General features: G+C 40.1%; 1 protein-coding gene across 1 annotated transcript in view; it reads left to right on the top strand.

Moving 5' to 3' along the window:
* The window catches only part of LOC145412377 (luciferin sulfotransferase-like), an 89,332-nt gene extending 66,795 nt beyond the window's left edge, over positions 1-22,537 (top strand). The window contains exon 7 of the mRNA XM_080282266.1: positions 22,391-22,537. Coding sequence (XP_080138392.1) covers positions 22,391-22,537 — 147 coding nt within the window. The remainder of the gene's footprint in view (positions 1-22,390) is intronic.
* Positions 22,538-26,743: the final 4,206 nt, after the last annotated feature.

Here is a 26,743-nt window from a genome sequence, read left to right as displayed (position 1 = left end):
TTATTGCAGATTGCTTATCTAGACTTTAGACATATTGTTTTAGAGTAATAAGAAATTTCCTTTGTAAATTTCTTTTTCTTTGTGGGGAGGTGTTACATAGCCTATGATTTCATCATCCTTTGTGTAATTCTAACGTACATTATGCTGCATGTTTGATCACAAGCGTGTTCTACCTCACTCCCCCCCTCCTCCCTTATAGTAGAGTAAGTCGTTCTTTCTGTTGTTCAGAGCAGGAGTGTCAACTCTTTGTCCCCTCTGGCTTCATTTGCGCGTCCTTCTTACAAGTTGTATCAAGCTCTGCCGGCCCCTATATAATGAGCTCAGTCTCTGCATTAATTGCCACTTAGATCTACTCCTCATTTTGCTCACATCTCTGTCCTCCCCTGTCCAGTTGTTATTATTGTGAGTGCTCAGGAAGTCTCCAACCATCTAGCAGCTGTGTAATTTGAGTATAAGTGTTATTACATTTTTTCTTGTACTGTATAGCATAGGGTGTTGATTCGTAGGCCTAGTGAGGTTTTTGTGATTCATGTGTTTTTGTCAGTCATTAGTAATAATATTTTGTATCTGTAATAATATATCTTGCATTCACTGAGCATTATCCGGTTCTCTCATTTTATCAGGGCTGACTTAGATATATTTACCCTTGCTAATTTCGTGTTAATAGAGGCTATTGCAGTTAACCATATATGTAACCTTTTTGCCATTACATTATCCTTATGAGTCCTGAATGTTTTGTTGTTAGTTTGAGCATTAAACTTTAACTTGTAATTTTACCTAACTCTTTTGTTTTGAACCTGGAACTTTGCGGGACAGTTTTCTCTGTTCCGTAACAATATATATATATATATATATATATATATATATATATATATATATATATATATATATATATATATATATATATATATATATATATTCTGATATGGTAAGCTAAGTACGTTTTTAACTCTTATATAACAGTATCCACTTATCCCCTAAGCTTTGTATAAGTTATATTCACACATAGAAAACTTTTACGGTAGACTATGGTAGTTTTTTTTTTTTAATATTTATATTTATATGTGTGTGTGTATATTTGTGTATATGTACACGTTGTATATGTATATATAGGTGTATCTAAGTAGGTTCTTATATGGTAAGCTAAGTATGTTTTTAACTCTTATGTAACAGTATCCGCTTATCCCCTAAGCCTTGTATAAGTTATATTCACACATAGAAAACTTTTACGGTAGACTATGGTAGTTTTTTAATCTATATTTATATGTGTGTGTGTATACCGTGTATGTACAAGTTGTATATATATATGTATATATAGATGTATCTAAATAGGTTCTTATATGATTAACTAAGTACGTTTTTAACTCTTATATAAGAGTATCCGCTTAATATACAGTATATACATTTTAAGAAATTGACATGAAAGTTGGCCATTACTGTTATTAAACAGTGTACTTCTGTTTAACTAGTGCTACAGAAGTAAAGGTACAGCCAAGAACAAAAGTTCACCAACAATTCTCTGGCAGCATTGTGTCCTGCCTTCTGTATTTTGTATTCATTATCAAACAACGGAGACTATCTGCCCTTTTTACTCTTTGTTGTGTGCATCACATTGTTGTCACATGAAAATAGTTCACATAACACCTTACTCTGTCACAGCCGGCAGATGTCGTCGTACTTTTGTTCATGGCTGTGCAAAGTACAGAGACACAAAGGTATGGCAAATGTAGATCTGTGCAACAATGATCAAACAGTTTAGTTGGGATGTGATGAAAGAGTATGTACGGTAGATGAGAACAATGCAACAGCTCGGTACAAGGAGAGAGGACAATAATACAGTAATATAGAATCAGTTCATTGACCCTGTCCTTACACCTACTTTGGGAAGTGTGAGAGACGCAGCAGCCGGAAGATCCAGAAACTAAGGGTTTCTATGATGTCGAGTGCTCTTCCTGGATACGGATGCCGGTTGCAGGGAAGACCTACAACTCTTCCCTCACAGATGATCCCAAGGCTTCACTGAAGTGATGGTGGGTATGCTGGTATAGGGGACGGTTGGTTCTGGGAAGGGCTGGCATATAGTGGACTCCCTGGAATCAACAGTTGTGCCAACGCAAGTGATCACTCAAAAGCCTGGTGTGTTAAGTCCCTGTGTTGGCCTATTCCCATCACTCTCCTGATCTCGTCCATTCATGAAACATATTACTGAATGCAAACAGCTGCACCAGTCTTGAGTCGAGGCTGTGCAGGAGCAGACCATTTTTTTTTTTTTTCAAATGCAAGGAAGAAAGAACCAAAGGCCAGAAGCCCATAATATTGTTCTCTTCAAAAAAAAAAAAAAAAAAACAAGATAACAGACAGCCAAATTCATGATCTCTTCATTTCGATGTCCCGACATACTGCATTTGAAAGACTGGACGTAGGCAGTAGGAAATACAGATAGAGGGAGAAGTTCTAGAGTTGACCTGTTGCAACATTAAAGACTGGGAGTAACGGTTAACCATCTATCCATCATCCAATCCTACATTGCCCATGAGGAGCGTAGGAGCCCGGGGCTAGGCAGTTGGTCCCGACATTTAAGATGAGAGTGACCAGTCTCACTCATCCCTGAGTGGCATTACATGAGCAATCAACCCCAACCATCCCTTGGATATAAACCTTTACCGGCTCAGTCCGATTGGAGTGTAATAATTACCCACTAAAGCACCAGGCTTATGGTTACCACCCAGCATAGTAAATGCTTTCCTGGTGTACAGGAAACCATTTGGCTTGTCACTCAGTGTAGAGTCACCCACAGGCTGAAGGAAGAGGAAAGAATGAAGGAAAGAAAGAAAGACAGAAGAGGGAGTGTAAAGTCACCCATAGGCAGAAGGACAAGGAAAGAATGAAGGAAAGAAAGACAGAAGAGAATGGAAGGAAAGAAGGATGGAGAGGAAAGGGCAGACACCCGAGTGCAGCACTACATCGAGCGAGTGGATGGCGAGCGCCCCCACCTACCACACAGTAACGGTTAACTCTTGCAGTAAAGAGCTGGATAGAAAAGAGATGAGAGTTTGATGCTAGAAGGGTGCTACACGCCTGCTGTAGTGGTGGAGAGATGCAAGGAGACAGTTCAGAGGAGCAGTGGCCGCTGAAGTAGTGATAGAAAAGATCTGAATATGCAACAGTGCAGCGAAGAGACAGAGGTTAAAAGGGGCCAGTAAGAGGAAGAGAGTTAATGAAACGAAAATCCTATGACTCCACGTTGTTGAGAAGAACTGTATGTGGGGAGTCTTCCCACACATGAGAGTTGCACACTACACAGGGGCGAATAAAACCCTCATATAAAGTCAACAACTCTGTGGGAGTTAAAAAAAAAAAAATGCACAGAGTCGGCTTAGCATACCTAATCTCCGGATGAAGATTTTACAAGAGACGTAATATGATCTTTCCAAGATAAGTTCCGAGACATTGAAACCCCAAGTATGATTCATGATGATGCAGGATTGATCTGAATATTGTTAAAAATCAGAGGATACTCCTGCTGCCTACCTCCCATTCAGGAGAAAAAATGAAGGTGGACAGGCATTGCTGTCCACAAGGGTCGACCATGGAGGATCAGGACAGCCATCGGGACTCGGAATGTTGCGAATTTACAGATACCCTCGGCTGAAACCTTTAGTGTCAACGTTGCTTCCCTCGGTCGTCTTCATGATCAAATGATTCACCTGCTCGACATATTCAAGTATGGGTAGTGGAGTCAAGGACTGATATGGCTGAAGCCCTGTTACTCGAGAAAGGGCCAGAACCCATAGTCAGAGAACTTTGGTCCATCATCGGTGTGGAGGTGGATAGAAACGCTTGTAGTTTCAAAGGAGGCTTTCTGATGCTTTCTAATGAGGTGTCTCTTCCGTAGACCTGGACATGTGGCCATCCTGACAAATTATTTGAATAAAGTAAGTAATCCTTTCCGGCATATGAAAAGAGGTCCACCGGGACATCCTAAAATAGCTGGGATGGGGACTCCTTATCTTGAGATTGCAGGTGTTTGGCAAGATTCACGAGACGTGACAGTGCTTACGACGTAACTTGTGAGGTCGCCATACCGTCTGACGTGCACGACGTTTTGTTGCCTCAATATCTCTGTGGTAATCGTAAAGGTGGGACAGACAGGACCTGACAACGTTCTGTGGCAGAGATGACTAGACAAACACAATGGCGAACAAAGCCCTCACCCACTGCTAGAGAATAAATGATTTTTTTATAAGTCCTAAGAGGTCTGCAGATACCTTTTTCTGATACATCAAGAAACCTATGGTAAAAGTGTCATGGAGCAAACAATAAGTATCGTGCTGAGTTGCTGCCTTGAGAATTTCTTCAGTGACAGAATCCTGCAATTCTTCAGAAGTCTACTGCAATACCTCCATCACCTTGGCCACAACACATGCTTGGATGTGATGGATCATCTTTCCATCCTCTAAATCTAATGTTGTTAGGACCCTCAACAGATGCATGGAAAAACACATTGGTGATGGCATGATCCTTGCCCTTGCACAACATCACTTTGAAGAAGTATTGTCTTCTTTATACACTGTAAGTTTGAATTCTCCAAAGCATCCAGTGTAGTTGTTGAGATGGGAATGAGTGGCTTGTGGTGGATGATAGGTAAAAATGTTTTAATCGTAGCATTACAGGTGACAACCGCATGGCCCAGACTGCTACTACTAGCTCTAGCTCCATCACAACATACCGTGTCTCCACATCACTGCGGAAACGAGAACCACATTGTAATAATTTCCACCCTTCACTGAGGCATTGCAAAATGGTGTAGCTCATACCCTAGAGTTGCTAGGCATCTGTCTGTACCCTCTCAGGAAACACAGGGTCGAAATGGGTAAGTACTGTAGGAGATATGAAGGCCTGCTTCATTGTTTCAAGAGACTTGATAGTCCATAGTCCGTACAACATTGTTTTTGGGAGCTGAGTATTGTGCACAGTGCGTTAGCAGCTGATGTGATGCCTGGAATGGAGTCAGCCAGATGCTTCATCAGATCTCATGAAGGACTAGGTTCTGATAAATTAGTGAGGGTTAGGAAGTCTGAAAACCCCCTGAGTTTACCAACATTAGTAACTACCTCGTGCAGGGGCACATGATAATGGCATAACTCCAAATACTGGCGAGCAGACAGATTTACAGAAGTTCATGGCTATGCTGTGCTCCCTGAACCGGCTCAGAAATTTGCAAGTGTCCTGCATATCAAGCATCCGACACAAGCAGGTCATCAACCACCTTGGTTATGTTATCGATACTTTCTAGGGCAGTGGCACCTCACTTGCACTACTCGCCTCCTGTTGAGAACTTCATGGGACCACACAAGACTTTTTACCTATCCCACGGTGTGATGAATGCATTCATTGGCTATGCATCTTCAGCAAATGGAACCTCCCAGTAGCCATAAGTACCACCCATCACAGTTACGAATCTTGACCCTGGATTCACATCTACAACAGCACTGCACGACATTGTTGCAGGATATGTAAGGAGAAGAGCCAGTTTGTTGAGCTTCACGACCATATTGATGCAAACACCTCCCTACTGCTTCAAGGCAACCAGCATGGGGTGATGCCAAAACCCAAACACCTCATCGCCCAGTGGCTGGATGATGCCCTATTGGACTATGCTGTCCAGCTTTACTGGGTGTCTGACCTCCAGTCTTGAGGAAAGGTCTTGGCATCCTCGTAAAGATGGATCTTCAATTTGTTGTTTCTCAACATAGGTTTTAGCTAAATACTGTCAGGGTCGACCAAGATATGTTTGTATTCCTGTAATAAATGTCATCAGTCATGGTCAATCTACTCATTTAGGCTGATAGCAATTGTCCGTTACCTTGATACAGTACCTGATACAGTACCAAGTGCAGCATGTCGAAAATCTTTAAAAGAGGGCCACATGCCAGACAGTTTGTCGCAAAGGCATGAAACGTGGTAGGTAGATAACCATCCATATACTCTAGGCATCCTCGGGGTGTAAAGTAATATTGCAATGCTTTTGGATTTAAATGGCCTCGCTCGTACCTCATTGACAAAGGTGTTTTACTGATGTAACTTTCCCTAATGTTGTCGGTGATCCTTTGCAGTTTCCTCACGTCGGCGTTTGTGTTACTTCACACTGCCAGTTACCACCTCCCATTACTTGTCGGCAAAACTCCGTTGCATAGTCAGTGTTGGGCCTCAGTCGTTGCAGCCAGCCTACTCAGTGCTGTGGACGTGTTTGGATTATGTGTGATGAGTTGACAGTATTACTTGCTATTTCCTCCCATTCCTGCTGTTTGCTTGCTAGTGTGTGTGGCCTGGTATCCATAAAGATGGTGAGCAGATGGAAACAAACCAGATGGTTAAGAGTGGGACTAGTCTTACTCGGTCACAAGCACTTGCGGTGGGAGGGGGTGAGTGAGGGACTGTGGGCTGGTGACGGGTCGATGTGATGCTGGAAGGGAAGCTCCACGCTCTGTAAACAATGCACATTACTGATAACTCATTCTGCTGTATTCTACATACTGTACCATGGTAGGATTATATATATATATATATATATATATATATATATATATATATATATATATATATATATATATATATATATATATATGTATATACATAAATATATATATATATATATATATATATATATATATATATATATATATATATATATATATATATATATATATATATATATATATATATATATATATATATATATATATATATATATATATATATTAAATAACAGAACGAAGGAAGGAAAAACAAATGGGGAAAAAAATAATAATCCATACACCAGATTACTGGTGTCCTCTATTCATAAAATATCTGTAACAGTTAGACTTGAACAGTTGTGGGTTGAAATTTGGAGGAAAACAACTCTGGGGAAGCGAGTTCCAGAGAGATGCAGTTCGGGGAATGAAAGAATTCTGATAGGCAGAAGTTCTGCAATATGGTTGAGTGACATTCCAGTCATGAGCGCTACCAGATGCCAGTGTAACATGAGGGAAGGCATGGAGAGGTGGCACCATGGACGCAACTTCGTCTGAGCATTTGCCATAAAAATATCTGTAAAATAATGCAAGGGAGGCAACATTCCTTCTTACTTGCAGGCGAGGTAGTTTATATGTAATGGCAGGGTTGTTAATGATTCTAACAGCTTTATTCTGAATTTTGTCTAGTTTTCTTAATGCAACCTCTCCACAACCATTCCACAAGGGTGAGCAATATTCAAGCTGAGAGCGCACATGACTCTCATAAATTACAGCTAACTGCTCATCGACGAAGAAGTTACGGACTCTGTACAATAATCCAAGTTTCTTTGAGGTGGTTTTAGCAAGTGATCTGACATGACAGGTCCAGCTGAGGGCACTGTTAAGTGAGACAACAAGAATTTCAATACTTTTGGAGATGGGAATATTAGTAGCACTGAAGGTAATGTACGAATCTGGCAATATCTGTCTATTAGTAAACTGTATATATTTAGCTTTACTAGCATTAAAAGAGACAAGGTTGTTTTGTCCCCATTCACTGATTGTAGCTAGATCTTGATTTATGGAGATGGCTGTACTGAGCTGAGAGGTAGAGATATTAGACTTTGAAAATGGATGTCTGAGTGTGAATGAACTATGTAGTGTTGAGTCATCTGCATATGAGTGAACGGGATTGTGAGTGACAGATAAGAGATCATTAATATGAACCAGAAATAGGGTTGGCGCCAGAACTGATCCCTGCGGCACGCCGGCGTTAATTGAGTGGAAATTCGAATATACATCATCTACTTTTACTCTTATTTTCCTGTCACTAAGATAAGAAGAAATCAAAGGAACAAAAGACGTTAGTCCATAGCAAGGGAGTTTGGACAGCAGGGACCCGTAAAGGTCCAGGTTCAAAATAAAAGAGTTAGGTAAAATTACAAGTTAAAGTTTAATGCTCAAACTAACAACAAAACATTGAGGACTCATAAGGATAATGTAATGGCAAAACACAGGTTAAATATATGGTTAACTGCAATAGCCATATTCTGTCGAAAGCTTTAGAGATATCAAGAGCTACTGCATGAGTTTCTCCAAAAAGATCAATTGATTGATGGGGGGGAACTATTCTGAGGAAGAGAGTTTTAAAGAGATGCGGTTCGGGTAATAAAAGATTTTTGATGGGTAGAAGTTCTGCAATATAGTAGTGTGACAATCCAGTCATGAGCATTACTAGATGTCCACGTAACACAGGGGAAGGCGTAGAGAGGTGGTACAATGGATGCAACTTCGTCTGAGCATTAGCCATAAAAGTATCTGTAAAATAATGCAAGCGAGGCAACATTCCATCTTTCTTGTAGGAGAGGTAGTTCATTTGTGACAGAATGGTTACTGATAATTCTTATAGCTTTAGTCTGAATTTTGTTCAGTTGTTGTAGGGCAACCTCTCCACATCCACTCCACGAGGGTGAGAAATATTCTAGCTGACAGCACACATGTCATAAAAGACTTTGTAGTTCCTTTGTGGTTACTTGTAGTTGAGTTATATATATATTAGACTTGTGGACGAGCGGTTATTATACTGGAGTAGCTTCGTGAGTAGCTAATCTTCTTTCCCATTTGTTATGTAGTGACAGGAGAGGTAAAGAATAGTATGGGACTATTTTTATTTGTCTTGGAAATATTAACAAGTCTCTCACTCACGAGTGAGTTGAGCAGAGTCCCTGTCTCCCTGTCTCGCCCTCTCAGTCTCTCTCTCAAGTTGCTAAGCCCTTTCTCCTTCTGACCTGCCTGTTGTAAGGCTAGCTTCTTTCTGCCCTCTCTTTCCTAAATTCTGGTGAAACAGGAGACGTATCACGTGTGTTCCTTGTGGATGGAAAGTTTAAGAAGCCTGTGTGTGAGTATGTGTGTGTATGGTCACTAGGGCTTTGTTCACCGGTGGATTGCTGACAACTAACTGCATCATCTCCTTACTGGCCACTGTCGTCAGCTTTCCTCAGTGTAATTTGCAAGCTCATTTCCCATTCCCAGGCTCGCATAGAGCTGTCTATCTATCTATTTATCTATCTATCTATTATGATTTGTAATTATAATATGGAGTCCTGATACACAAGACTTGTAAATTACAACCAATTGCTCGTCAGTGAAGTACTTGAGGATCCTATACAATAATTCAAGTTTCTTTGAAGCAGTTTTAGCAAGTGATCCAACATTAAAGGACCAGCTAAAGATATTAATAAGTGAAACACCAAGAATTTCAATGCTTTTAGAAACAGGAATATTGGTAACACTGAAGGTAATATAGGAATCAGACAATATCTGTCTATTAGCAAATTGTATATATATATATATATATATATATATATATATATATATATATATATATATATATATATATATATATATATATATATATATTGTTTCGGAACAGAGAAAGATAATGTACACTTTAAGTGAGAATACTAAAAATCACTACTGTCCCGTAAAGGTCCAGGTTCAAAATAAAAGAGTTAGGTAAAATTACAAGTTAAAGTTTAATGCTCAAACTAACAACAAAACATTCAGGACTCATAAGGATAATGTAATGGCAAAACACAGGTTAAATATATGGTTAACTGCAATAGCCTCTATTAACACGAAATTAGGAAGAGTAAATTTATCTAAGTCAGGCCTGATAAAATGAAAATACACTGGGTAATGCTCAGTTAATGCAAGATATATTATTACAAATACAAAATATTATTAATGATGGCTGACAATAAGAACTTTACATAAATTACAAAAACCTTATTAGGCCTAAGAATTAACCTTATGCTACACAGTACAAGAAAAAATGCAACAACAGTTATACTCAAATTACACACAGCTGCTAGATGGTTGGAGACTTCCTGAGCACTCACAATAATAACAACTGTACAGGGGAGGACAGACATGTGAGCAAAATGAGGAGTAGATCTAAGTGGCCATGATGCAGAGACTGAGCTCATTATATAGGGGCCGGCAGAGCTTGATACAACTTGTAAGAAGGATGCGCAAATGAAGCCATGGGGACAAAGAGTTGACAATCCTGCTCTGAACAACAGAAAGAACGACTTACTCTACTATAACGGTAGAAGAGGGGACTGAGGCAGAACACGCTCGTGATCAAACATGCAGCACACTGTACGTTAGAATTACACAAAGGATGATGAAATCACAGGCCATGTAACACCTCCCCACAAAGAAAAAGAAATTTACAAAGGAAATTTCTTATTACTCTAAAACAATCTGTCTAAAGTCTAGATAAGCAATCTGCAATAACATTTTCTTTCCCCTTGACATGTTGTATGTCTAATGAATACTCCTGAAGAAGTAGACTCCATCTTGTCAATCTCTGATTTTTATCTTTAAACTTACTAAGGAATTTCAGTGGGTTATGATCGGTATAAATGACTATGGGGTCAAAACCAGAACACAAATAAAATGAAAAATGCTGTAAACCCAAAATCAAGGCCAAAAGCTCTTTCTCAATAGTTGAGTAGTTCTTTTGAGGTGGAGTGAACTTCTTACTGTAATAAGATACAGGGTGTTCAATACCCTGATCATCCTCTTGCAGCAAAACAGCCCCAGCTCCTGTATCACTTGCATCAACAGACATCTTAAAAGGCTTAGCAAAATTTGGAGTAGCGAGCACTGGCTGACTTAATAGGATAGCTTTAAGTCTGCTGAAAGAGGATTCACAGTTATCAGTCCAGACAAATTTAACTCCCTTTTTCAGTAGGTCCGTAAGTGGTGATAGAAGAATAGAAAAGTTAAGAACAAATCTCCTGTAATAACCTACCATTCCCAAAAATCTTTGTAGCTCTTTCCTACTTTTAGGTCTGGGAAGATCACTTATAACCTGAACCTTAGCTCCTGGTGGTGCAACATGTCCATAACCAATTACATACCCAAGGTACTGAACTTTAGCTTGACCAAACTCACACACTGATAAATTAGCTACAAGATTAGCCTGAACCAAACGCTCAAGAAATTTACTGACATGGAATAGGTGATCTTTCCAGTTGTCACTGAAGATTAATACATCATCAATATAAACAACACACCCTGCCAAACCCTCTGTTACAACATTCATGAGCTTCTGAAATGTGGCTGGTGCATTCTTCATACCATATGGCATTACAGAACATGCAGAAGTCTTTCCTAGTGTTACAAAACATGAGAGCTCCCTAGCACGTTCAGTCATAGGTACTTGCCAGTATCATTTAACAAATCAAACTTACTTATGTACCTAGCCTTTCCGATCTTGTCTATGCAATCTTCCACGCGAGGGAGAGGGTAAGTGTCTGTTATAGTTATCTGATTAACACGTCTGTAGTCGATGCAAAGCTGCTGTGACCCACCTGGCTTAGGGACTAGAGTGACAGGAGAACTCCACTCACTCTGACAGGGCTCAATCATCTTGTGGTCCAACAGGTAGCCAAGCTCCTTCTGGATGAGAGGAACTTTCACTGGGTTCACACGGTAAGGAGGCAGTTTAATTGGCTTTGCGTCTCCAACATCGACATCATGCATCAACACAGTGGTTCTTCCTGGAGTGGCACGGAACACTTGCGGGTACTCCTGCAGTAATGCCGAAAACTCCTGCCTTTCCTCGGGAGGTAGATGAGAAAGCTTAGTCTGGAGATCATTCATGATATCAGGATTCTTCCCCAAACTATCACTCAGGCTCATGCTGCATGGGAGAACTTCACTTGCAGACTCGGGTGGAACAGCTACAGTGCAGACTGGATTATTTTCGTCCCGCCTGTGATATAACTTTAGCATGTTGATGTGACAAAGTTGCTTGTTCTTTCTACGATCTGGTGTGGCGATGACATAGTTGACATCACTGAGTTTCTTCTCCACGAAATAAGGGCCACTAAACTTGGCTTGAAGAGGTTGCCCATGCACTGGTAGCAGAATCAAAACCTGATCTCCTGGCTGAAAGTGGCGTAACCTGAACTTCTTATCATACCAAGTCTTCATCTTCTCCTGAGCAGCTCCTAAATTCTCTCTCGCCAGCAGTAAAGCAGTGGACAGCCGTTCTTTGAACTTCATCACATACTCCAGCAGGTTGACGTCATCTTCCTCCGACAGCCAGCATTCCTTGAGTAACTTAAGGGGTCCTCTTACTTCATGGCCAAACAGTAGTTCAAAAGGTGAGAAGCCCAGTGATTCATTTGGAGATTCTCTTGCGAAAAATACAACGAATGGAAGACCTTTATCCCAGTCTTTCTGATGTTCCAAACAGTATTTCTTGAGCATCGATTTGAGTGTTTGATGATATCTCTCCAACGCTCCTTGAGTCTGGGGATGGTAAGCTGAAGACGTGATCTGGGAGATGCCCAACTCTTTCAGAGACTGCTTGAAAACATTTGACATGAAATTACTTCCCCGGTCTGACTGTACCTCCTTGGGCAGACCAAACTTTGTGAAGAACCCTAGCATTTCCTTAACCACGTTCTTTGCTGAGATATTTCTAAGTGGAATGGCTTCAGGATAACGAGTAGCCATATCAATCAGGGTCAACACATAAGAAAATCCTGAAGAAGTCTTAGGAAGAGGGCCCACAATATCCACCAACACACGGGTGAAAGGCGCCTCAAAAGGAGGAATGGGAACTAGAGGTGCAACCTTTTCGGTCTGATTACACTTCCCCATAACTTGACAGGTGTGACAAGAATTACAATACCAGGAAACATCCCTGAAGATACCTGGCCAGTAGAAGTGTTTCAAAATGCGTGCCACAGTCTTCCTCACTCCAAGGTGTCCTGCCAAACTGGAATCATGAGCCACTCTAATGATATCCTGCCTACAAACACGAGGGATGACAACTTGATGTACAACCTCCCATTCACAGTCGTCTGATGCTGTTGCGGGTCTCCACTTCCTCATAAGTACTCCTGACTTTATATATTAACAAGTAGAAGCACCGGCTGACTCTTCCTCACTGCAAGCAGAGTTAGCTAGACCTTTCAACTCAGGGTCAGCAACCTGCAACTCAACCAACTCTTGACGAGACAAATTATCAACACTACGGGGTACTGCCTCATCTGGTGAGTGGTCCAAATTAGCAAGAAAAGTGTCAGCTAGGATAACATCATCATCATCATTATCCTCTAAATCACCAGTAACTTTAGACTTAGCCCTAGTGACAGCACATGCAGGGAACACATCAGGGACATCACATTCCTGGGCCGTAGCCACTGGCTTACTAGACAACTGAGGAGCTGGACACACTTGACTTCCACCAATATCATTTCCAAGTAAGAAAGTTACACCTGACATTGGGAGTGTCTCAACCAACCCAACCATAACGGAACCATTAACAAAACCAGACTCTAAATTCACTCTGCACAGAGGGACAGAGAAGTAATTATTCCCTACACCTTGTAAGATTACAGTTTCATCAGAGGAATTAACATTAGAGCCTAGAACACTGGTCAGCATAAGGGATTGGCAAGCACCTGTATCACGATATATTTGAACTGATTTCCTGTCATTACTGTCCAGAGGACTGACAAAACCATCAGACAGGAAATTAGCACATGAACTCTTGAGAGTGTCACCCACGTTACTGCTCAAAAGAGGAGCTCCATCATGAGAATTTAATTTACCCCTCAAAGCAGGTTCAGTTAACTCAGTTAAAGAATTATGGGAACTCTCAAGGGTGGACACTAGACCAATTGACTGAATATTTAAAGACTCCTTTTTGTTCACATCACGCTGTCTCCTGAAACATTTCTCCGTAGTATGACCAAGCTTACTACAATAAGTACATTTACTTTTCTGAAATCTAGGGGTGAAGCTGGTATTTACTTCCTGAGAAACATCATCTTTATTCTCATTCCTTTTACCTGTACTCTGAGTTGAGGCAACGTACTTACTCTCAGCTTTCCCTTTTTCTCTAGAATATCTCTTGTGAGTGAGAACATATTCATCAGCTAAAACTGCGGCATCAGACAAATTATCTATTCTTTTCTCATCAAGATATAGGCTTACATCTTTACTAATACACCTTTTGAAGTCCTCCAGCAAAATCATCTGCTTAAATTTGTCGAAATCAGAATCCACATTCTTAGAATTTAACCACTGCTCTAACAGATCTTCTTTGATTTTTGCATACTCAACATGGGATTGCTTATCTTGCTTGTAAGTTGTCCTAAATTTTACTCTATAGGCTTCAGGAACAAGCTCATAGGCCTTAAGAATCAAGCTCTTAACTACATCATAATTATCAGATTGATCCTGAGGCAAAGATGCATAAGTTACTTGAGCTTTACCGGTGAGAACAGTTTGAAGGAGTACTGGCCAATACTTTTTGGGCCAATTAAAACCTGTAGCTACCCTCTCAAACAACTGAAAATACTTTGTTAAATCAGATTCATTAAAAGGAGGGACAAGTTTAACATTTTTAGCCACATCAAAATCATCAGAGCTAGATGATCCAGTTCCACCTTGTTTCATGCGATACTCATGGTCTGCCTGAATCCTAGCAAGTTCAATTTGTGCCTGAGCCTGTACCTGTGCCTCTTGAATACGAGCATTTGCCTGAAATTCAGCCTCTTGAATACGAGCCTGAGACTCCGCCTCCTTAGCCTGAGACTCCGCCTCCTTAGCCTGAGACTCAGCCTCCTTAGCACGTGCTTGAAATTCAGCTTCCTTCACACGAGCCTCCTGCAGGGCTAGCTGTAACTTAGCTAATTCAATCTGCGTTTGCTCATTTGGAGGAGTTACATTAAACAAGCTTTTATTAATCATGCCAACAATTTGATCTTTAGAATGATGAGAGTGAACTGCAATTCCCAATTGTTGAGCAACAAGCTGAAGTTCATTCTTTGTTCTGTTTTCTACATCACACACTGTTTGCACATTTGACAAAAAATCTTTGGCTTCATCAAGTGTAGAAATAGTAGACATCATGAATAAATCACAGTCACAAAATATCAAGCAATATCCTTATGATAATATCCTGAATATCCTGATATGAGGTCGCCAAATTTATGTTACGGAACAGAGAAAGATACTGTACACTTTAAGTGAAAATACTAAAAATCACTACTGTCCCGTAAAGGTCCAGGTTCAAAATAAAAGAGTTAGGTAAAATTACAAGTTAAAGTTTAATGCTCAAACTAACAACAATACATTCAGGACTCATAAGGATAATGTAATGGCAATAAACAGGTTAAATATATGGTTAACAGCAATAGCCTCTATTAACACGAAATTAGGAAGAGTAAATTTATCTAAGTCAGCCCTGATAAAATGAAAATACACTGGGTAATGCTCAGTTAATGCAAGATATATTATTACAGATACAAAATATTATAAATGATGGCTGACAATGAGAACCTTACATAAATTACAAAAACCTTACTAGGCCTAAGAATTAACCTTATGCTACACAGTACAAGAAAAAATGCAACAACAGTTATACTCAAATTACACACAGCTGCTAGATGGTTGGAGACTTCCTGAGCACTCACAATAATAACAACTGTACATGGGAGGACAGAGATGTGAGCAAAATGAGGAGTAGATCTAAGTGGCCATGATGCAAAGACTGAGCTCATTATATAGGGGCCGGCAGAGCTTGATACAACTTGTAAGAAGGACGCGCAAATGAAGCTATGAGTACAAAGAGTTGACAATCCTGCTCTGAACAACAGAAAGAACGACTTACTCTACTATAACGGTAGAAGGGGGGACTGAGGCAGAACACGCTCGTGATCAAACATGCAGCACACTGCACGTTAGAATTACATAAAGGATGATGAAATCACAGGCCATGTAACAATATATATATATATATATATATATATATATATATATATATATATATATATATATATATTGGTTTTCCTAGCATTAAATGAGTCAATGTTACTTTGTCCTCCCTCAGTGATCTTAGATAAGTCTTGATTAATGGAGACTGCTGTTACTGAGTTGCGAATTAGAGATATTAAACTTTGAGAATGAATATTCAAGTGTGAAGGAATTGTGAAGTGTTGAGTCATCTGTATTTGAGTGAATGGAATTATGGATGATAGATAAGAGATCATTACTATGTCTAAGGCATAGGGTTGGAGCCAGGTCTGATCCTTGTGGCTCGCCGGCATAAATCGAGTGGAAATGGAGTATACACCATCTCCTTTTACTATTCTCTTTCTGTCGTTGAGATATTAGGAAATCAGTGGAACAAAAGATGATAGGCCAGAGCAAGGGAGTTTGGATGGCAAGGAACGGTGCCACCCACTGTCAAAAGCTTTAGAAATATAAAAGGATATTACATGGGTTTTTCCATGTTGTTCATGGACTGTATGAGTCAAAAGACTGAATCAATTGAGGATCTTTCCTGGCATAAACCATAATGTCTGTCACTAATGAAGTTGTTGGATTCAAGACGTTTAACAACAGTCTTATTAATTACAGTCTCAAAAACTTTACCAAGAGAAGATGTGATAGCTATTAGTCTATAATCAGACGGGTAAGAGGAACTTCCTTTCTTTGGTACTGGGTGGATATTGGCTTCTTTCCAAGAATTAGGGAATGAAAAGTACGGATGCATAATCTGAATAAGTAGCTAAAACAGGAGCAATTTCTGGTGAACACGTTTTCAAAACGATTGGAGGAATTTCACCTGGACCTGGAGCTTTGTTGATTGGTTAAGTAAATTGTCGAGGACGGATTTTATGTATGTAGTTTGTATCTTAAGCGAAGCAATTTCGGAAGAGTCGAGTTCTAGTACAGGGATGTTCTGCCTAACTTCCTCTAAGGTAGAATTTGTGGCAAAGGTACTAGCAGGGATGTTCGCTAATCCTTGTGGGTCATTTATAATGTTTCCATCTAAAGATTTTAGTGGAGGTAGTGGGTGATGACTTGTTAAAATTGTTATTGAAACAAGTGAGAGTTATTCAGAATATTCTATTGTCGTTAGGATTAGTTAATAATTTGGATGCTTGGTTGTGAAAAAGTTTGATTTAGCGAAATTTATTACTTCTTTTGGGTGGTTTCTTGCAAATTGAAATTTGCTGAGAGATTCAGATGTTTTTATTTTCAGTAAAAGTTATATATTAAGGACGTTTGCTTCGTTGCTCCGGCACAGTTGCTGTCAAATCATTTTGGGGTGTCCGATCTTTTAGCAAATTTTTGACTGAACACTTCCATACCAGCTTGTATAAAGTCAGTAATGTGGGACTGGGTAGAGCTGATGTCAGTAGAAAAGAAAGACTGCCATGGAATATAAGCAAAACAATTTCTAATCCATCCCAGTCTGCCCTATCAGAGCATCATCTGGTCACCCTGACTCGTTCGGAATGGAGAAGGTTGAGGAAACTGAAAAATGAGGCTTTGATGAGATTGTAGTCGGAGGATCCAAGTGGTGATAGTACCTCTATCATTTATTGATCTTGGTTGTTTGTCAGGAATAGGTCAAAGAGATAGGCGCTATGGTCAGGATTATCTGCTATTCTGGTTGGTTGTCCTACCAGCTGCGTGAGATTAATCGATTCTGCAAGCACCTCGCATTCTACGTCAGTATCGTCACTCCTGGCAGAATGCAATAATCACTCTACATTATGGACGTTAAAATCGCCCAGAATGGTGAGGCCGGTAGTAAGGGTGAGGTTAAGGTTGGTCAGCTGTCTGGTTGTGGAGTCACATATGTTGGGTTCTGAAGAAGCATTGGGGGGGCCATAAACAATGCACATATATTGGGTGAAATTTAGGTAATTATCTTGTATAACGAATAATCAAAGTTAGCTGAAGTGAGGTTCAAAATAGTGTCAAAAACAAATTTAAATTTGGTATAACAACAAGTGCCACCCTTGTTACAGAAGTTTGTGAGGAGATGGTAACCAGGAAAACTAAATGGGGATATGTCAGTAGAGAGGGAGATTTGGGCAGGGCCAAATGGGATACAGATTGGAGGAAAAAGTGAACAGAATTCAGAGTGGTACTATGACCACGGATGCTAGTAAAATTAAAAGCTAAACTCACACTTCTCCTTTGACGAGCATTAGTTTTTGCAATTACCGCTGTCAGCACAGTCGTTTGATTGCGACCAGGCCCTCTGCACCGCCAGCCCCACCCTGCCGGTGGTGGCAGTCTGAGGTACCATCGAATTTGCTGATAATACTGCAGCAGCCATTGCTATAAGGGGGAGGAAATAGGTGTGATATCTAATGTGCATGTAGTGTGGTGTAGACAGTTGGAGGTAGAGGTATTATGAGAGTCTGCAAGCCTACTCTCTTTATTAACCCTTTAACCGCGGGTGTCATTCCAGAATGACACTGCAAAAACTGGACCAAACCGCGGGTGTCATTCTCGAATGTTTGTGAATATTTTGAATACCCCGCGTTTTTTCTGTGCGCCAATTGTTTCAAGGGAGAGTAGCTATTAAGTTCTTTCACTCCAGCCGACCTCCACCTCCCTCTTCCCCACCCTGGGGCCCCACCTCCCACCCCCTGGGCCCCCCACCCCACCCCGGACCAAACACGCATCAGTATCTGTCCAGCTGTGTGAGTGACAACACTGCTGATGTGATAGTGAAGTGCAGGCAATTACAGTGCCTTTTACCTGCCTTAGTGAACACAGAGTGGGTGTTTATCGTATGTGCAGTGTTCATATATGTTTATAGTATTATTATCAGAATGAGGTTGGCATTTGGTAATGGTGTGTGAGCGAAAAATAGTGATTACAACACTGCTGATATGGCAGTGAAGTGCGGGCAATTACAGTGCCTTTTACCTGCCTCAGTGAACACAGAGTGGGTGTTTATCGTATGTGCAGTGTTCATATATGTTTATAGTACTATTATCAGAATGAGGTTGGCATTTGGTAAAGGTGTGTGAGCGAAAAATAGTGATTACAACACCGCTGATGTGGCAGTAAAGTGCAGGTAATTACAGTGCCTTTTACCTGCCTCAGTGAACACAGAGTGGGTGTTTATCGTATGTGCAGTGTTCATATATGTTTATAGTATTATTATCAGAATGAGGTTGGCATTTGGTAATGGTGTATGAGCGAAGGTAATGGTGTGTGAGCGAAATATAGTGATTTTACACCCCTCACTTCTAACGGCACTGCCCGTCCTGTGAAAGTCAACAGAGTCATGAAACCTACATCAATGGAAAGCTGAAGGTTAGTACTTTCTAATGGTACCTTATTTTTTTCTCTAGCTTTATTCTGTGCAGAGTTATTAAGGTTTAAAAGTTTGTTTACATTTGGCTGAAACCCCCGCGGGAGAGGACAGTCAGGCCAAAACAATACCCGCGGTTAAAGGGTTAATGAAAACACCTAAAATGTTCAGCAAAGGGAGATGGTCAGGAGCAGGTCCTGTGGGCTGGTGAAACGGGAGCTCAAACTCACCCTGTTACTAGCTTGGCATCTGTCTCTGGAGTACCGCCCTGTTCGGCTGGTGCTATAGGCTACTCCCTTCAAATCAGACACATTGTCTGGATAACGTGAGGTATACTGAGCTATAGGTACAAGATATGTACGTAGTCAAAACATAAAGCAAATGTACTCTGCCGATCCCGTGGTAACTGATTAGACCGGGCACAGTGGTTTAGATATGGGACAAAACAGTCCACATTAGAACAGAGTTAGAAAAATGCTACTATCTAGTACAACGGGCCAGTAAAAAAATATACCAAAGATGAGTATATAAATTTGCTCATTGCGGTAGACAATACACTAATAAGAATAACTGAGCCAATTTGTTTATATTCTAACAAATAAATTTGAGAATTCCAACAGGAAAAATATCAAACCGGTATACAACGATAGCCAGCCCTAAGCCGGCCAATCGAATACTAGCCGCTGCCGTTCAGCTTGTACAAACAAAAGAGGACTCCTATCTTGTTAGAGTCTAACACTACCATCTCTTGATTCTTTTTGGACACAAACTTAACCACCAAGACAAATAATTCGTTTCTAGCATAAACACAATAAACACCAAAAATGGGGATTATTTTTTTTTAAGATTTCTCCCATATTATGTACTGATTTTGTCCATTATACAAATATCTAGTCATCTAAAACCATTTCAGCACCACTGAAATTTTTGGGAGGTGAAAATGTGATGCTTTTTCCCTCCTCTCCTTATTTTTCACAGGCGTGTATGCAGTCAATTTCCAAAATTTTTCGCGTTTCATTGCAAATCACAGGATGGGTTAGGAAGCTAAAAATTGCATTGCCATATGCACCAGACGTTTCTCTTCAACTTGGTAAGAAAAAAAAAATCAATTTTCGAATTAAAAAAATAGTGCTGGGGCCGGCCACTGGGTCATGACAATTTCCAGAATCACGGCAACGGAGGGGCTAAGGAGGACGTTGTTAGGCAACGAGTAGTTGCCTAGCGTCCAAAACTTTGGAGACACAACAAGGTAGTAGGCTGGTCATTGTGTCCAGGTTTGGTCGGAATCGGTTAATTCTGAAGGGTAGAAGTGCCTGCCGCAATTAAAGAAGACTGCTTGAGATGCTGAGGCCAATCTTCGCAGTGTTGCCACTCGAAAACTAGAGGAGAGAGAAAAATTGATGGAACACTTCCGATAGGGATTGGCCTCAAGATTACGCCTAAGAAGTCAGAGTTTTCTACGCCCAATAGTGATGCTTCTACAGCTCAAAACTTGAAAAGTAAGAAAATGCGTTTTTTTTTTACCGTTGCTAGTAGTTGCCTAGCAACCAAAACCTTGTGGACACAGTTAGGTCATAGGCTGGTCATTGTATCCAGGTTTGGTAGGAATCGGTTAATTCTAAAGGGTTGAGGTGCCTACTATAATTAAACAAGACAAGCCTGTAGGCGACGATGACTAGCTACAGTATAAGTGAACCATTGTGGTTCAGCCTAAACACATAGAAGAACCCTTATCTGGTTAGAGTTTAAAAATATCTCTCGCCTCTCTTTGGACGCAAACTAAACCACCAAGACCACAGAAATAACTTGATACTTGTACAAACACAATAAACATAAAAAAAGTGAAAAAAAAAAATCATGAAACCTCCTACATTAAATGATTTTGTTCGTATTACTCATATCTAGTAATTTCAAATCATTTCAGCATCACTGAAATTTTGGAGAGGTTAAAATATGGATACTTCTAAGTGCATTGTTTTCTCGCTCCACTGAATGTTTTCACCGGCATGTAGGCGGTCATTTTGCTAAGTGTTTCGAACTTCGTTGCGAAGCACACGATGGGTTTAGGAAGATAAAAATTGCATTGCCTGGTGTGCCAGACGTTTCTCTTCAATTTGGCAAAAAAAAAAAAAAAAAAAATCAATATTCGAAATCTGAAAAAATGGTGCAGGGGCAAGCCACTGGGTCCCGACAATTTCTGCCTTCATGTCCAGGGAGGGGCTATGCATGCCGTTGCCAAGCAACGAGTTGTTGTCTAGCAACCAATACCTTCCGGACACAACTAGATAATAGGCTGGTCATTGTGTCCACGTTTAGTCGGAATCGGTTAATTCCGAAGGGTAGAGGCGCCTACCACAATTGAAGAAGACTGCTAGGGACAATGAGGCCAATCTTTGCAGGGCTGCCACTCGACAACTAGAGGAGAGAGGAAAAAATGGACGATACACATCCGATAGGGAATGACCTGAAGATTACGCCTAAGGAAGTCAAAGTTTTCTGCGCCTATTAGTAATGCTTCTACAGCTCAGAATATGAAAAGTACGAAAAAGCGGTTTTTTGGCCGTTGCTAGGCAACGAGTAGTTGCCTAGCAATCAAAACCTTGCGGACAGAACTAGGTCTTAGGCTGGTCAAAATATCCAAATTTGGTAGGAAGCGGTTAATTCTGAAAGGCAGAAGTGCCTGCCACAATAAAACAAGAATACAAGACTATAATACTACAAGAAAGAACGAAAACGCGTCTAACTTTTAATAAGGGTAGCATGGAACTGACCAACTACAAGAAAGAAGGAAAGAAAACGCGACCAACAATAAGGGCAATATGGAGATGACCAACTATAAGAAAGAAAGAAAGAAGGAAGAAAACGCCACTAACAAAAAGGGCAGCATGGAGCTGACCAGCTACAAGAGAGAAAGAAACAAAATGCGACTAACAATAAGGGCAGCATGGAGCTGGCCAAAAGATGTCGAAAGACATGAGCACCAAGAAGAGTAGCAATCATTGCTCTCGTATGCATATACTGTAGAATGCAGACAGAAGCTAGAATACAGATTTCTCGCTTATAGAAGTCAAGCAAATTGCATGAAAATCTAATAATTTCATTTGAAAAGTAATATAAGGGTGCTTATTTAAAGGCAACATATGAACCAGTCATCTTCTGAATTAATATTCCTACCCAAAATAATTGGATGTAAATATATAATTAGTTCTGACCTTTTTCTCCTTTATTGCAGATTGCGGAATACACGTCCTTCGCGCAGATGAAAGCCAGGGAGTCCAAGGCAGTGTACAGCTTTGCCAACCAAGAGGTGTTGAAGAAAGAAGGTGGTTTCTTTAGACGAGGTAATTCGTGGCTGTCTATACTAAGACTTATATACTAAAAGACAAATTGCAGAACACCCACCTTCCAAAGAAAAGGTCCATTTAAAATTCAGAGTAACTCTTCCGACACACTTACTCAAGATTTTTCATACCAACTGTGTGTTGCCATTCTAGAATTATGTGTTAACCAGGATTTGCCACCACCCTGTTAGAATACGTGTTCCTTCACTGAGAGGGATGAATGTGTTTATTAACTCTTCAGCATATAAAATGAAAACGTTTGCTCCCCCTTCTCTTTCTCTCTCTCTCTCTCTCTCTCTCTCTCTCTAGTATGGGAGTGGGTGGAGAGTGGGCATGATGGGGAGGTAGAGACATTTGTTGATTGACTGTCTAGCTATTATATATATATATATATATATATATATATATATATATATATATATATATATATATATATATATATATATATATATTAGGGTTATGACTAGAAAAAAAATAATTAGCCTACAGCGGGAATCGATGAGCATTTTGGTACATAATACAAATGTATTAGTCATTTCGCTTAATTCCGTCAAAAGATCCCCCACGCCGTCAAATTGTTTTGCAAAAATCACAATAATCATAAAACATAGGATTCACACTAAAAAATTACAGTGTATTTGTTGCCACATACTTTACATCTAAGTATGTGTCCTTCTTGCACTTTCCACTCAACTCCTCCATCAATTTTATTGCCCTTTCAGCAATGATGTTGGTGCGTGGTATGTTCAGAACAAATCTTTCCTTGCTCCAGTGGGTTTCAAGGCACTTCACTGCTCTAGGGCACTTGAGTTCTTAAACGCTGGTCAGTAGGTATTCATAGGACATCTCTTTGAATTTCTGATCAGAAAACAACGCCTCTTGCCATCCATAGGCAAAAAGCGTGCTGGTATCTCCACCGTGCTTCTCCAGTTTGGAAGCAGAAAATACGTGATTAGGGTGTAAATTGCCCTTGCATTCCAATGGTCACTTTGTAATGAGAGTAGTTTCCTCCACTTGATTTCTGGAAATGTCCCTTGTTCCCTGAAGAAGTGGAATACTTTGCACAATTCATACAGGAGCTTGAAGTCATCTCTCCATCCCGGATTTTCATCCGTTTCCATTTTCTTACCTGATTCAAATGAACGTTGTAGTTCCGCATACTTTTCAGTCAGTTCCTCATCAAACTCGTAACTCAAATTTGACTTATTGGAAATCTTTGTCACAAAGAAGTCCAAAACATGCTTCATGATCCTGTCCAGTATATAATGCTGGCATCCAATATATTGTGGTTTGCCCAAAACCTTTTCAGTCATTTTCTTCTGTATCCTAACCACAACACCATTCATATGTCCTGTGCTTACAGCCGTTGTATCACAGATGATCATTTTAATACTTGACCAGGCATCATATTCATCTACAACTTTCTAAAGGCAATTGAAAATATCCTGAGCTGATCCACTACTACATTTTATGATTGCCAGACTGATCTTCCTAGTTTCGCTTTGAAGGCAGACTACCTGGTACTCTCTATTGGATCAATTTTTTCCATCAAAATGGAAACGATAGTTTTTCTCTTTTTGTAGTAGCGATTTGTTTTTTTCCTTCTTTTTTCTCCAGCCCTGACAGCACCACGCCATACACCAAATAGTGTAGGTGTGGAAACAGGGATGACTTCATTACCGAGAGCTGAGAGCACATTAGATGCTTTATTGGTTGACAACGAATGGCCTGTTACCAATTTCGTTGCATGGTATGTTGAAGATGGCATCGTCCTTGTAACTGGGGCTTCCTCATTGGTACTGTTCTCTGTATCACTTGTGGAGATACTTGAGGTAGTATCTTCAGTGTCGTATGATGTACCAACTTGCTGTGTTATTGGAGCATCACTTGTTTCACAGTGTTTTCTCCTCTTTGATGGATGGATTGTGGATAATGCTGCAAGTTTATGTGAAGTGTATCGACTTTTCCACCAGATGTAACTTGTTTATGATACAGTTTCCTATCTTCCCGGCAAAGCCACTCCCCATCAACTTTGGTTATGTCAGAAAGATTTTTCAGCTCGTTTTAATACACTTGTTTTGGTCTTCTTTGGTAGCTTTCATATTCACTGATCAGTTTGTTCAGCCGTGTTTTAATCACATGTTGACTCAATGCAGGAAAACTAAACTTTTGCCATAACGATTAGTTCGCCACATATTTGCTGAGTTTATCCTCTTCTAATAACACATGGTACCTTCCCAATATATCACATTTTGAACGCATTCTGACGTAGTCAAACTTCCTATCCTGGGTAGATTACGCCGCTTCGTATAATTTGACTTTGGCAGGTTTACACCACATTTCTGCGCGTTCTTCACGACAGAATCACTAGATCTGGAGTTTTTTTTTTTTTTTTTTTTTTAAATGTGTCCGACAATGGGCATAGGCTTCACAGCCTGCTCTCAAGTCCCAGTAGTCCTCCTACATAGCATACTCCTCTCTACATGTCACCACTTTGGCGCTAACACACACCGTCCATACTGAATACATGCACTGAATACATGCTAGGGTTGTCTCATACAGGACTGGTGTATTGGTATTAGCCGGGGTATTTTTACATCTCGGCGGGTCTTCTGGTAGATCAGTAAAGTCTGATTTTATGAAATTCAAATCCTTAAACTGTTCCCTGCCCCAGCGGGGATTTGAACCTGGGTCCGGTAGGACTGCAGGCCACCTCTCTACCGATTGAGCCACCGCCTCCCCCACCGCCATGGTATTGCCGTCTCAGTTAACACTAGGTACCCTGCAAGCACAAATATAGTAGAATTATCTCGATCTTGACTGAACAGCACAAATTGTAAAAAAAAAAAAAAAAAAAAGGCACAAATTTAGCCCAATGGAAAATGTTTGTGTGGGGAGATTTTTTAAAGGCAAATGCAAAACCAACATCATATTTGTGATTTATACATTGAAGTTCATCACCCAGCATAGCAGGGTTTTTAAAATTAGGGAAAATAATTTTTTGTCATAACACTAATATAATATATATATATATATATATATATATATATATATATATATATATCGTATAAAATATACAGTATATATAATTTGTTATTAGTTTCTTGCAGTTGTAAAGTTGTCTGACCGAAATGTGAGCGTTTGAATTGTATAAGGTTATTGGAGAGACTGAATCATAACTCAGTTGCACAGAGTACTTAAAAATGACTTTAGAATATGCTATATTTATGTCGTATACCTATTCTATATGGCCTCAAAATGATCATAAATGGCCAAAATGCAAAATTTTCTGGGGGGGGGGCTTACACCGCCCCCCCAAACCCCTCAGTTGTACGGGCTCGCTGCGCTCGCCAAAGTCATGGGTTACACAGTTAAAAAGATAAAAAAAAAGCCTCCCCCCTCTTCAACTTTTTGGGTACTCCACTGCATATATACGGTATATATATATATATATATATATATATATATATAAAATCAAAGCAGCGTTGTTCGTTTGTTTGTCTGTCCTTCAATCACGCCCAAACCAAGCGCAAGATATATTTATATATATATATATATATATATATATATATTTATATATATATATATATATATATATATATATATATATAAAATCAAAGCAGCGTTGTTCGTTTGTTTGTCTGTCCTTCAATCACGCCCAAACCAAGCGCAAGAGATCCCCAGACCCATGTACAGTATATTCTGAATCAGGGTGATGCAAGGATGGTTTCAAGGTGGTCAAAATTCAGCTCTAGGTTATCTGAGGTAGAGTGTTCGCCTTATTGGCCCGGGCAACGCTGGGTACCCCTGCAGCCCAATTTTTGGTATGGAGACTCACGTGACCTTCAGTTCGGACATGGGTAATGTGAGGTTGACCTCAGAGGTCAATTGAGGTCACCCGTCGGAGATTATCTGAGGTCACTGGTAACACACGCTCGAACGACTGAACACAGCAGGCCAATTTTTTGCATGGAGAATCACCTGACATCCAGTTCAGACACAGACTATTTGAGGTTGACCTCCGTGGCCATTTGAGGTCACTGGTCGGAGATAATTTGAGGTCACAGGTAATGTTGAACAATTGCGCGTAAATACTGTGCGTTAGTGTGCGAAAGCTGAAATAGAAAGTTCTTGGACCTCTTCAAATACATAAGTGGTACGGTCGTGGCCATAAATAATCACCTATCCTCCTGTCCCTCATGCCTCAGACTGGCTCGTTTATGCGCAGCAAGTCACACTGGAGT

The sequence above is a fragment of the Coenobita brevimanus genome, chromosome 93 (assembly GCF_032717465.1).
Source record: "Coenobita brevimanus isolate Jiangsu-jjx chromosome 93, ASM3271746v2, whole genome shotgun sequence".
NCBI lineage: Eukaryota > Metazoa > Arthropoda > Malacostraca > Decapoda > Coenobitidae > Coenobita > Coenobita brevimanus.
The sequence above is the reverse complement of the archived record's forward strand: the minus strand, read 5'-3'. Positions and strand labels throughout refer to the sequence as shown.